The following is a 13,637-nucleotide window of genomic DNA, read 5'->3' as shown; positions in this document are numbered from 1 at the left end:
ATGAATTACTTTTAATCTGATCTTTTCCACTAAACATTTCATCACTGTCAGTAAGAGACCTAAGGAACCGGAGGAAGGAAGGTGCTAAAAATGTCCTGGGGCAGCACTTGATCTCTGAAGTTGTACTTAGAATCTTCTGCTCTTACACACATACACACACACACACACACACACACACACACACACATGCACACACATGCACACACACGCACATACACACACATGCACACACATGCACACACACGCACACACACATACACGTGTGCACACCCATGAATAACTGAGCAGCCAGGTTTGCTCAGTCTTACAGTGCTCCATATTGCAATGGTCTCAGTCAAGTTATGTGGCAGGATGCAGGCAGAGGGAACCTCTCTCAGTCTACTCCTTCCCATAGTCTGGCTGTCTCTAATGTGAGTGATCTATGTGCTGATCTGCTAGAACATGTTTGAAAGTGAAATCATTTCTAAAAACATAATACATCTTAAGCTATTTCGAATGTCTCAATTGGTATGTCATCAGAATACCAAGCACATCTGGGCCAGCTCTTCTGCTCTGGTGCCTCCAAAGACCTTGGCTCTCTGTCTCATGGTGATTAAAATCTTCAAGCTCTGTCCTGTCATCTCTTCTACAAGGTTAACTACACATTTTAGGTTTATTGCCCGTAGCTCCTTCATGCTTTAAAATAACCATCTTGGAACAAACATGTGAGTCATGAAACAGAATAGAAAGCTAATTGTTTTTCTGGCTTTAATTCTGTTGCTGGTTTGTGTATGTGGTAGATAAGTGCAAAATAATGGAATTGATTTTAAAAAAAGTGTGAAATCCAGTGTGAAACACCACAGACATCAAACTAGCAATTCTAACTGCATGTTTTCGCTCCTGTGTGGTTTCTAGATTTTGTATATATGTATGTGTATATGACATGAAGAAAGAAGCGAGACTATTTAGAGGAGCAAATGGGAGGAGCAGGGTAAGAAGGGAATGTCAGCATGGGGAATGAGAGGGCAATGTGCTCAACATACTTTATATGCACTTATATGAGAATGGCCTTATGTAGTCCGGTATAGTGAAATAATAAATAATAAAGAGAGACCATCCAAATAGCATTAAAAATGTTTGACAGGATGTTTTTTAAAATGAAGGATAAAGCCATAAGCATAAAACAAGGTTCAAGTCAGTTGCAAAAAAAAATTTATAAAAAATGAAATAGATCTCAGAAAAAAGTGTGGTGCTGGCCAGAGTTAATGAGAAAAATGTGGGGAATGTATGCTAGCTGTGAGAATGTAATGTTGGATGTAAAGCAGAAGGGATTCTGGGAGGAACAATACACAAGCTCTCTGTCAGCACTGCAGCTTCTCTGCAAGTCTAAAAGACTTCTCACATATGACGACGAACGGGAAACAGAATCACTGAGATGTGCAGAGAGACCCTGGCTGTTCTCTGCAGAATCACAAGGAGGCTCCACACTGACTCCTTTTATTTATGCAGAACCCATTAATAGCACGTTTGCCTCGACACTAAGCAGGGAGGGTTTGTTCAGGTGGGGTCATATAATCTCACTAAGACTCAACTGTATCTGTCACATTAATAGATGCAAAATTACTGACTAATAAGGGTCTGGCTGGGTGGATGGATGAATGCATGGGTTGAGGATATTTTAAACTTCATGTCAACACAAAAGCAAATTCTCCAAGGCAAAGAATAAAGAAACATCACAGTGGAGATGTGGGCAGTCATCTAGTGACTGTACTTCCAACCTGGAACCCCAGCTTCCCCAAAAAAGTTAGAAATAGAGAGTCTAATGGAAGTTTTGTCTCTTCTTAATCTCACTGCACTAATGTGTATGTGCATTCATATGTGATTATAAAGTATGTCTGCACATGTCTTAGCTGTATAGAAATATGCATTATAATGTATATCTATATATAATCACTACTTCTGTTTCTATGGACAAGTATCTTTTTTTTTATTAATCATTCCATTTGTTTACATCTCAAATGATATCCCACTTCCCGGTTACCCCTCTACCAACCCCCCCATGCCATATCTGCCCTCCCCTCTCTCCTTTGCCTATATGAGAGTGCTCACATACCCATCCTCTTCTGCCCCACTGCTCCAGCGGTGCCCTATGCTAGGGCATCAAACCAAAGGCCTCCCTTCCCATTGCTGTCAGGCAAGGCCATCCTGTGCTACATAAGTATCTGGAGTTATGGATCCCTCCGGGTACACTCCTTGGTTGGTAGTCTAGTCTCTGGGAGAACTGGGTGGTCTGACTAGCTCATGTTGTTCTTCCAATGGGGTTGCAATTCCCCTCCACTCCTCCAGTCCTTCTGCCAGCCTCTCATTCTGATGGTTAGCTTACAGACAAGTATCTTATTCCTATCTTTAATGGTTGAAAAAGTCTTGCTATAGTTTTGTAACAAAAGCTAAACCATCAGGATGAGATGGGATAGTGTCACTGTGAAGGAATAGAAATATTTACCAGTCTTCATTATCTACAGAATCCTGTTTACCGCCCCTGCTGTTTGCAGGTGGAAAAAAAAATCTCAGATCTCCATTTCCTGACATGAATACTAGTGATGTGCTTTATCAGAAAGACATCCATATGCTTTTACAGTGATGTCAGTGTGGAGTTTATAGCATCATTTTTTTCTACATATGCACACTACATATCATTTTCTACGACCCATGCACATGCATTGGTCCCTGTGTTTTTGTTTTTCTACATAGACATCTTGCTTATAGATAGCAAAGGCATTAATATCTTAGCAAACTTTAATGTGAATTCTGAGCAAATCATCATACACTGGTGTCCAGACACCAGACAGGAAGGGACGCTGCTGTCACTCCTGTCTCAGGGCTGTCCTCCTTGGTTAATTCACAGCTTTCTTACCCACCAGCAGCGCAGCAAAGTGGATTCATTTTCCCTTCCTGTTATCTCTACCACATCTTACTAGTAAAATCTCTCTCAGATCTATATTTTTATGCATATATTTCTAAGAATAATGAAAAATCGTGTTTACTTAGGGTATTCTAAAGGGATTTTACTCTGTGAAATGTCATAGATTTAATGAATATTTATTGTGATTGCTGAAGAGGGTCAAAAATATATTTCCTGAACAAACATGCTGTAAATTTAAAATAATGTGTGGAGACATATATAATAATAATTAATATAAATCAAACCCTGCCCAGCACTCTGGTAATAGTTATATAATATTTTCTCAGTGTTTCTATAAATACCTGCTGGGATGGTTTCTATCAACCTCAGTTCCTAGATAAAAGATTCACAGAACTTGACTCAGATAGGAAGAAGTTAGTTCTCAACCCTATTAAAATAAATAAACTATTTTCATATAAAATTATCCATTATATACCTAAATTAACACATAGATTAATCTATATATTGAGTAATTAGATGTACTTTAAAATAAGTAAAATGTTATAAGGTAATATAAAGAACAAATAAGAGGCTTATTGTATACTTTAGGAAGTGGAGTCTCTGATAATACAACTCTACAATCAAACTCCTGAAGCCTATCTCCTCAACCTAGTAGTAGACTTAACAAGAATGTGGGCAATTCAAATGCAGACACCAATTATCTGATTCAAATATTTGACACATAGTTTGTTTGGGGGGCATTGTTTTCCTTATTTTATTTTTTTATTTTTATTTATTTTATGTGAATGAGTGTTTCCCAGCATGTGGACCATGCAAGTGAAGTGCCCACAGAGACCAGAAAAGGGCATTAGGCTTCCTATAACTGGACATCTGTGAACTGCCCTGTTGGAGACTGGCAATTAAACCTGGTCCTCTGCAAGAGCTACAAGCATTCTTCACTGCCAGGCCATTTCCCCAGCTCCTTCTTTACTTTCTCTCTTTCTTACTTTCTTCCTTTCTTTCTTCCTTCCTTCCTTCCTTTCTTCTACCTGTCTGTCATCTATCTATCTATCTATCTATCTATCTATCTATCTATCTATCTATCTATCTGTTTTTAGACAGGGTCTGCCTACATAGACAAAACACTGCCCTTAAATTCAGTCCTCTTGCCAGCCCGTTCATGTGCTGAGAGTATAGGTGATGCCTCCATCCTAAATGGTCTTTATGTGGGTGATGTCATTTCTCAAAGTTTAAGAGAGGTTTTCCTTTGGTAAATTTCTGGGTAGCAGCTTCATAAAAACAAAGAAGCAAACAAAAACCAAAACAACTCTTCCTAGATATGCAGCTAACCTATAACTTGGTATCTAAAAAAATTTTTACTGCATAATAAAACATGCAAAAGAGAATATTTTTATGCAAAAGACTTAAGAACTGAGTTGGGCTAAGTACCAATGAACCATTTTAATTCATGTACAATGTTCTGTCCACAAAAGACACCTAAGTATCTGGCCTAGAAGACCAAATGCTAATCATATTCAAAGTTTATAACAATCTCCAATACCTCACTTTTTACTGTAGTATTCTGATCTGAAACTACCTATATTAAGTCAAAATCATGAGGCATGCCATACCCCAAACATTTCTCTTACTTTGCATTGTATGGATTTGTCTCAAAGATATAAGTAAATAAATAAATAAATAAATAAATAAATAAAATTTTAAAAGGAAGCACATGACACTGTCAGGAACTGTTAAGTAAATGTTGCCCCAGGGCTAATTTTGTAGTCTAGTAAAGACATGGATGCCTTCCTAAGTTAAGTGAATATTTAATGCATTAAATAAAATATAGAAACAGAAAAATAGATCAATTATATTGAACTACGGTTTTAGTATAGTATAAATTGAAGTAATATTTCAAGTTTCCTTACACTTCGAATGTTATATATAAATGCCAGTCATTTTATTAGTGACAAAATACTGCTGTGATTTGTTGCAAAATTAAGGGGAAAATTGAAATAGTTTCTTTTTTTTTCAAATATAAAATCAGTGATGCCCAGAACTCGCCTATAAACCCCAAGTTAAAAGTTCCTATACAAGAGGGACTAGATACTGAGAGTCAAGAAGCACAGGGTTATACCTGCTACCTCACTTAACAAGCTCTAGGCAAAGGGATCCAGAGCAAGTGACTAGCTGATTCTCAAAGAATGGTCAGTCACAGACAGAGAAGCATGGGAGGAAAGTTCACAAAATACAGTTGGGAAAGATCAATCGCACACCTGTGGACAACACCGAGTAGCTTTCATTAACAAAAGGTCACAGAGGAAATAGAGATATCAGTGACAGACTAAAACATACAGGCTGTTCTTACATCACAGGGATTTTTAAAATCAAGTTTGATTTCACACTATCTTTTGTATATAGTGGGTGCTGTGGTTTGGCTATGAGGTATGTCACTGAGAAAGTTTGTGGCCCATGGGGACTTGATCTCCAGCCAGCGGCTTTATTGGGAAGCAATTGGATCAGGGGAACAGTAGTATTATCAGATTATCAGTGAGCTCATAGCTGAAGGGACTGTTCTTAATAGAATGTAAGGCCTGGGTGGAAACTACCCAATGAAGCCATACCTTTAGAAGCTAGATCTTGTCCCCTAACTCACTCTCTCTGCCATTTTCTCTCTTCTTTTCTATCTTCTCTCTGCCTCTGCTTCCTAACACCTCTTAACTTAGTATCCCTGTCCTACATCCTGCACAGAATAAAGCTCATCTTCTCTTAACTGAGTACCCTTATCCTGCATCCTCCACAGAGTGATGCTCAGCCTCTCTTAACTGAGTACCCCTGTCCTACATCTTCCACAGAGTGATACCCAGCAGGCTCAAAGCAATGGACTGGACCCACCAAAGACTGGAACCCATGAAGCCAGCAGCCCAAAGTTTATCATTCCTCCTTGTAATTTATCTTAGGGGTTTTTTTGTTTTGTTTTTTGTTTTTTTGTTTGTTTGTTTTTTGTTTTTTGGTTTTTTTTGTTTTTTATCACAAAAAACAGAACCTAAGTGATCAGTCATGTACTTGCCTAGAACCCTGCCATTATTTCATACTCTGATCACTTTCTGAACATCTGTGGTAATCAAGTTTATGGTTCTAGTGTGGACTCTCTAGGGTGTAGATATATTGTCCAAAAAAAAAATGTTGCAAATAGAAAACATGGAAATACCTAAACCAAGGTCTTTGCTGCGTGCTTAACTCTGCTGTCTCAGCTACAGGCAATAGACTGGAACAGGATAGAAATTTGCCTGTTGTTTAGGTAATCACACTTTTCTCCCATCTACCTGCATTAGGTATCTGCGATACCCATGGCTGGAAGGGGAGTCTTCATTTATAACTCAATGGATATCTCTTTATAAATTAGTCAGGCTTCCAGTCAGCTTCCAGCACCATGTGCCCTTTATTGCTATAGCAGTAGTCACTGACCTGTGCACATTTATTTTCAGTGAGTGCCATAACTCAACAGATCGAATCAAGGTCAGAGTATGGGATGAAGATGACGACATTAAATCCAGAGTTAAGCAGCACTTCAAGAAGGAGTCGGATGACTTTCTGGGACAGACAATTGTGGAAGTCAGAACTCTGAGTGGCGAGATGGATGTCTGGTACAACTTAGGTGATTAATTTTTTATACCCACTTAAAAATGAGTTAAAAATCAAGAGTATCTGTAGCATGGATTATATTCTCTTATAGTTAAAAATTGAATTCCTTTGAAAGTCACTCTGTTGACCTCTTAGTTGGGTTACTTTCATTAGCATTAATTATCAATCAAAATGTAGTATTATTGAAAAAAATTAAATCCAAGGTAAAAATTAAAACCTCAAAGAATCAAATGAAAATCTTCTCAGAGAAAATTTTACACCACTATTGATTTTTAGATTCACAACATACAGTTTCAAAGATACTTGTCTAATGTTTGGAGAATTTGGGACTGTTTTTTTAATTTATCATATTTTGTTCTTTAATGAAAATTTATCAGTAAATATGTAGTTGGAGGGCTGGAGAGGTAGACCACCAGTTAACAGCATTATTTACCCTTCCATAGGACCCAGCTTTAGTTCCTATGTCAAGTGGCTCAAAACTACCTGTCACTCTAGCTTTAGGGCTGCGATGCCCTTTTCTGAACTCCATAGACAACCACACCTGCATGGCACACATTCACACAGACAAGTGCACATAAATTAAAAATAAATATTTAAAAATAAATTCAAAAGAAAAAAATTTTATGAAGTTGGAATTTCTTTCAAATGGTGATATAAAATTGGGCATTCATTAGCAAAGCCAAGAAGGATTGATGTGCCTTTAACATGAAGTTATCAATCAGTTTAGCTGACATGACATTTAAATGAAATTTATTATAGAAACAAGACTAAGATTTTTGAATTTTCTTTTACTTGAATTGAAGAATAACCTTGGGTCGGTACTGGTGACTTAATAATAGTACCAATCTATAGTTATCTCAGATTCCATAAAAGATATGATCCAAAGATTGCTTAATGGTATTCTGGGAAAAGGTAAATTAAATATTTGAGGACTGGCTGGTCACGAGTCCAACAGAAGCTGACATAGCTCCAGAGTTACAAAGAATTATCAATCACTTAGGTTCACAATATACTACATCTACATACAAAATATTGGCTTAAAAAATTCCACAAACTTTAGTAATATGAGAGTTGTCAAAATAAAGTCTCATTAAGTTAATAAAACTCTAAATTATATAACAACTTAAACAGGAAATTTAACTTAATCTAAACATAGATGATTCAGCTACACTGGGAGCTCATTACTGAAAATAGTTGAAGAATCTTAATTAAAGAACATTGGTACTTCTCCTTATTGGAATCTAAACTGGAAACTAAGTTAAAACTCCCACATCTTTTTAAATTATTAAATAACTTTATGTATGAACCCGAGGTGTAAAAGGAAGAAAACTTCAATTTCCTATGCAATACTCAAAAATCATTTTAATTAGAGTCTTACTTTTGTATGTTTTTTTTTTATGTAATTGCATACCATTGTGTTGAGCTAAAGTGTAAAGTTATATATCAGACAGAAATTTATGTGTTTTATTCTTTGGATGATACATACTTGGGTATAGGCAGTTTGCTGGGAAACTTAGCTGTGATATTTGGTTAAATGACTGCCCATCTTTGATATGAAACTACTCTTTAAACTGTGAAAGAAGCATGTGCTGTGGTGGTATATAGAAAGCTTTTTCTCCAGCACTTTCAGCTGTTCAAGGGATTCTTCCATTCTGGTGTTTGCCTTCAGGGAGAAAAAGAGGAGGGAGAAGGACAGGAAAAGAAGGAGGAAAGGGATGAGATTAGTTTGCATTTCTTAGCTCTGTATAAAATTCCTAAGTATATTTAACCCTCACAAAAAATTCACTATATCCTTTGTGTAAATTCTCTCCTTTCTCTTCACTTGGAATTCACCCCACCACACAAAGCAATGCTTGCTCCAAAGCCCTGTGTGGTCAGGCAGAGTCAGTGGCTCCTGGATTTGGGGGATAGCCTAAGCTCTAAGCTTCCTGTCAGCTCTTGAAAGGGGTGGTTAGCAACTCAGGCTTTCTATTTGACTTACTGCTAACCTAGAACTCTGTATGTGTTAAGAGCAAGACTGTCATTTTATTTCCTCAGAAGACAGGGGCAAGAGGATCACCAGACCAAGGCCTACTTGACTAATTTTGCAAGGACCTGTCTCAAATTAAGATGTGAGAGATTGGCTGGGGATGTAGCTTAGTGGTAGAGCTCTTCCCTCACAAGTATGAGGCCCTGGTACTGAACAAAACAACAGGATCAGGTGGGATGTCCTAGCAAGTGGGAAAAATGCTAATGATTCTGTACTGCTAAAGAAAGACTTTTCATAACTCATTCCTGCTAGACAGCAAGGAGGAGAAAGTCAAGAGGGATCCCACACAGCAAAGGCAACCTTCATAATCCTATGTGACTAAAAACAGAGATGTAAGGCTAGAGAGATGAGTCAGCAGTTAAGAGCACTGACTGCTCTTCCAGAGGGCCTGAGTTCAATTCTTAGCAACTACATGGTGGCTCACAGCCTGTCCTCTTCTGGTATATCTGAAGACAGCTACAGTATACTTATATACATAAAATAATTTTTAAAAAGAAAATGACACAGATATGTTTAGGAAACAGGCTAATTAAAGAAGTCTTCAGCAGTAAACTATTGTTTTATTTAGTTACTATTTTTTTCCTTATAAATGTGACCTTTCTTCCATGCATCTACTCTGTAAATTGGGTATCAATCTTGGGTTCCCAATCCATATTCATATTCTAGGAATATTGTAACTCTGTTCCTCTCAAAATTCTGATAGGTATGGATTGTTCCCCCCTACTCAAATCAAATTGTTGAATAAACTGATTGTATTTTAATTCCATCCAAATAATTAATATGACATTTATAAATAAGCACAAGCTGTAGATAGACTATATGAAAACTGCTTTCATCTTGCTACTAACCAGAATTTGGTTCATCTTTTGAAGTACAAAAAGAGCAAGAAGATGCTGAGAAGAAATTTTCAAATGAAACACTTTCCTCGTGAATTTTATGCTCCGATTAACTTGCTTGTAATTGCCACACGATGAATTTAACTTTATTGTATGAGGGCAGGGGGTTCTTTGATCTTCTGTCTGAACCCTCTACAGGCAATTTAACAATTACAATAGCACAATGGGCGAGAGTTGTCTGTGGGGCTCATGGTTACTTAGTCACATGACATAGAAAAAGGAGATGTTTCCTAGAAAAGCCTCAGTGTGTGTGTATGCGTATATGTGTGTGTGCATGAATGCATATGTTGGTATGCATCTGTGAAAGTATGTACAGATGTATATGTATGCATATGTATATATATGTCTGTATGCATGTGTGTAATCATGTTTATGTGTATACATGTATTTAGCTAATTTATATTTTTTCATTAATAAATTTGTTTTAAAATTGTATTTATATATAACATAAACATATAATATAATATTTTTATATCATATGTTATCATCATCATATGTTTTGTATCATGTTTTATATTATATATAAGAAATATATGTAATGAACATATATAAGTAATATATAAATATATTATTTATAATAATTAATTAATTTGTTTCATAAATAATTTTGTTTTTAAAGACTCATTATTTTTATTTTATGTATATGAGTATTTCATCTACATATGCAGGCATAGAATGTGCGTGGTACCCGTGGAAGCAAGAAGAGGGCACTGAATGTCCTGAAACTGGAGTTAAAGATGGAGTTAAAGTTTAGTTTTCATGTGGGCAATGGAAACTAAACCCAGATCCTCTGCAAGAACAGCAAGTGTTCTTAACTACCCAACCACTTCTCTAACCCATAAATGTGTTTTTAAACAATTTTGCACATGTATGTAAAACTTACAGACTACTTTTACCTGCCAGCTTTTCATCCCTGTCAACATGAACTCACACACACAAATCTCTCTTTCGTGTTCATGTCTGTTTTGTTTTGTGACTCACTGAGATTAATCAGAACAGTTCATGTGCTTATTATGTTTTGGGCTCTAGCCTTTGCAGGGCTCTGCAGTGAGTACAAAACTAGAGACAGTGGTTCCCCTCTCTCTCAGAGTCTCTCAATAGCCAATAGTTCACTAATAAAAGGTAGGGGTGAGCCCCTCTCCTTTGCATGACTGATTGCTAAACGGCCCAGTCTTGGGTGGACCCAGTGCAGGTTGTGGTGAGTTGGTATATTGGGGAACTTGAATTAAAATTATGCTGCTGGGCAGTGGTGGCACATGCCTTTAATCCCAGCACTTGGGAGGCAGAGAGGCAGGTGGATTTCTGAGCTCGAGGCCAGCCTGGTCTACAAAATGAGTTCCAGGACAGCCAGGGCTACACAGAGAAATCCTGTCTCAAAAAACCGAAAAAAAAAATGCTCCTGTTAAAATAACTGACCAAGAACATTTTGCTTTCCTCAGAGAAACGGACAGATAAGTCAGCTGTGTCTGGGGCCATCCGACTAAAAATCAATGTGGAAATAAAAGGAGAAGAGAAGGTTGCACCATACCATATACAATACACTTGCTTGCATGAGGTAAATGACAAAACAAATTTCACTGAAAGTAAGACTTGGTGCAGAGGGACAGGGATATTATGAATTGCAAAACAAGCATTGGATTTTGAAAAATCATGGACTTGGGTTTGTGGTGTTCTGTGCCTGTGGGAGCCAAGGCTTGCTGAGCCTGTGGTAATGGGTAGTATGCTGAGGTGGGAAAACCCAGTGGAAGACTGGCCCTTTAGTGGGAATTCAGAACGAGCACTCAAGGCAGGAGATGGAGGACCAGCCTTCCAGTTTCCTGTCTCTTCTTTGGTGTATATGCACTGACTACCTGCCCTGGGCCACCTCAAGCTCTGCACTGGGGAGGTAAGAAGTGTCACTAAGACCTTCTTGTATGAAAATTACACTATTTCAAATACCCATAAGGATGAGATGGATAAAGTGAAAGACAGAGCAGTTTCCCAATAGGATAGACATCAGTAAGATGGCTCACCTAGTTCCGAACCTGTGGCTGTGATAACAAAATGCCTGACAAAAGGCCACTTAGGAGAGAGAAAACTATTTTTTGGCTCATAATTCCATGTTACAATTGATCAGTGCCAGGAAGTCAAGGAGGTGGGAACTTGATGCAGTAGCTCGTATCCAGGGTCAAGAGGAGAGAGAACAAACGCATTTCTGCTTCTGCTTAGTGTTTTCAGCCGAGGGTCCAGCCTGTGAAATGATGCTGCTCACATTCAAGTGGCTCTTCCCTCCTCAAGGCCGCCAGTTAAGACAGTCCCCCACAAATGTGCCCAGATAGCGACATGGCCTATACAATCCCTCCCTGCGTGTCTCATCCCAGGAGATTCTACATTGTGTCATGGTGACACTAAGCTAACTGATACAATACCATTGCTTTTTTTTTTTTAACAAGTTAATTTTTCTAAATACATTTATAAAAATCCATACCTCTAGACACTTGACATGTGTAAAGTTGTGCACATCATTTTACCAAAGAGGGAGGAAAGGTGTTTCAGTTGTTCACACAGTAAGTAGTTATAGAATTTATGATTAATTTTATGACTGATGAACTGAGGCATTATGTCAATAAACAGCATTCTGTTTTCTGACTAATGAAAAGCAATTCTTAGCACAGGTTTAGCCAGGATCTCTCTGTTCTTGGAACCCTAGCAGAGAAGATGCATTCTTAATGCTGATCTTTCTAGGACTGGAGAGATAGCTCAGTGGGCAAAGAAGTGTGCTACCAAGGTTACTACCTTGCTTCCTCTTAGAAATGGCTGGGCTGGGTATGTACAAACAAATGAATTATTGATTTTGCAGACTCCCAGACAGAAGCAAAGGCCAATTTCCCATAATAAATTCAGTTTGATACAATCTGAGATATTTCTGTTGCATTCAGAGGCTGGCGATGTAGACATGATGCTAATACATGAATATTCTATAGAAAAGCATAGTTAAATATTCCTACCCTGTCCTGAGGAGTCTCTGAGCAACTGTGGACTGTTTGCTTTCAGAACCTGTTCCATTACCTGACGGAAGTGAAGTCTAATGGCATCGTGAAAATACCAGAGGTCAAAGGCGATGAAGCCTGGAAGGTTTTCTTTGACGATGCTTCTCAAGAAATAGTGGATGAATTTGCCATACGCTATGGGGTTGAGTCCATTTATCAAGCTATGACGTAAGTACTGTAGGGTGCTGGAGTGTCATAAATCTCAGTTAAAATCCAATGGAAAGAAAAGGAAACCTTTATATCAAGCCTTTATCTTTTTACATTTATTTATTTACTCATGTGTGTGTGTGTGTGTGTGTGTGTGTGTGTGTGTGCACATGCCTGTTGGAAAGCACTCTTCCTGGGGCCATTTTCCTGGACCTCATCTCACTTCTTCTAGCCCAAGTGAAATCCATCAAAAACAATTCCTTTACAATGTGCATATATTACCAAATGCAGCAATAAGATACTAAGTATCAGAGAACTCACCATTACTACCCTCCTGCCTTTGGTCCACGTTGGGAATGGGAAGCCTTTACTAGCATCAGTAGCATGGGAGACTTAGAAATTCCCACCTGAAACAGATCCACTGATTCAGATATTCTGAGAACAGGGCCCCACAGTCTGATGTAATGTGTGAATGTCCTTTTGGTATCTGAGGAGAGTAAAGCCTTGGCATGCCTACTATTATGATTACCCAGTTGTCAACATCTGAAACATAAGCAGTCCTTGTAGCCTCTTAGAAAAGGCTGAGTTCTTCCTTCTGTGTGTATAGTATTGCTGTTATGAATAAAGCAAAGATGTTTGTAGTTTTAAGAGACCCCACTGCTGCATGACTAGGATAATGAGTCAGTTTCCACAGACACCTGACCCTAACAGGTAGATCACTAGGACTTAGAATTGGACCTCTTATTCTCCATGGTGGATACTTTTCATGCCTGCTCTGTGTTTGTATGTTTAGATTATCATCTACGTACAATGTATAATAGCATAGTGTTTATAGGCATATGCTAATATAAATGCAAATATTAGCACCAAGGTCATATTCTCATGTAAAATAAATGGATGAGGCCCTGGATAATCAATCAATTCTATTTATAGAAACGATCGATTTTCTCCTAATTTCATTTCTGCTGTTGTGATAAAATACTCTGATAAGAAAGCAGCTCAAGGGAGAA

The 13,637-nt window shown here is 37.9% G+C and overlaps 1 protein-coding gene across 1 annotated transcript in view; it reads left to right on the top strand.

Moving 5' to 3' along the window:
• Window positions 1–13,637, top strand: part of Unc13c (unc-13 homolog C) — a 465,433-nt gene that overhangs the window by 240,577 nt on the left and 211,219 nt on the right. The window contains exons 11-13 of the mRNA XM_031344063.1: window positions 6,370–6,539; window positions 10,891–11,006; window positions 12,485–12,648. Coding sequence (XP_031199923.1) covers window positions 6,370–6,539; window positions 10,891–11,006; window positions 12,485–12,648 — 450 coding nt within the window. The remainder of the gene's footprint in view (window positions 1–6,369; window positions 6,540–10,890; window positions 11,007–12,484; window positions 12,649–13,637) is intronic.

Source organism: Mastomys coucha, unplaced genomic scaffold (genome assembly GCF_008632895.1).
Source record: "Mastomys coucha isolate ucsf_1 unplaced genomic scaffold, UCSF_Mcou_1 pScaffold23, whole genome shotgun sequence".
NCBI lineage: Eukaryota > Metazoa > Chordata > Mammalia > Rodentia > Muridae > Mastomys > Mastomys coucha.
The sequence above is the reverse complement of the archived record's forward strand: the minus strand, read 5'-3'. Positions and strand labels throughout refer to the sequence as shown.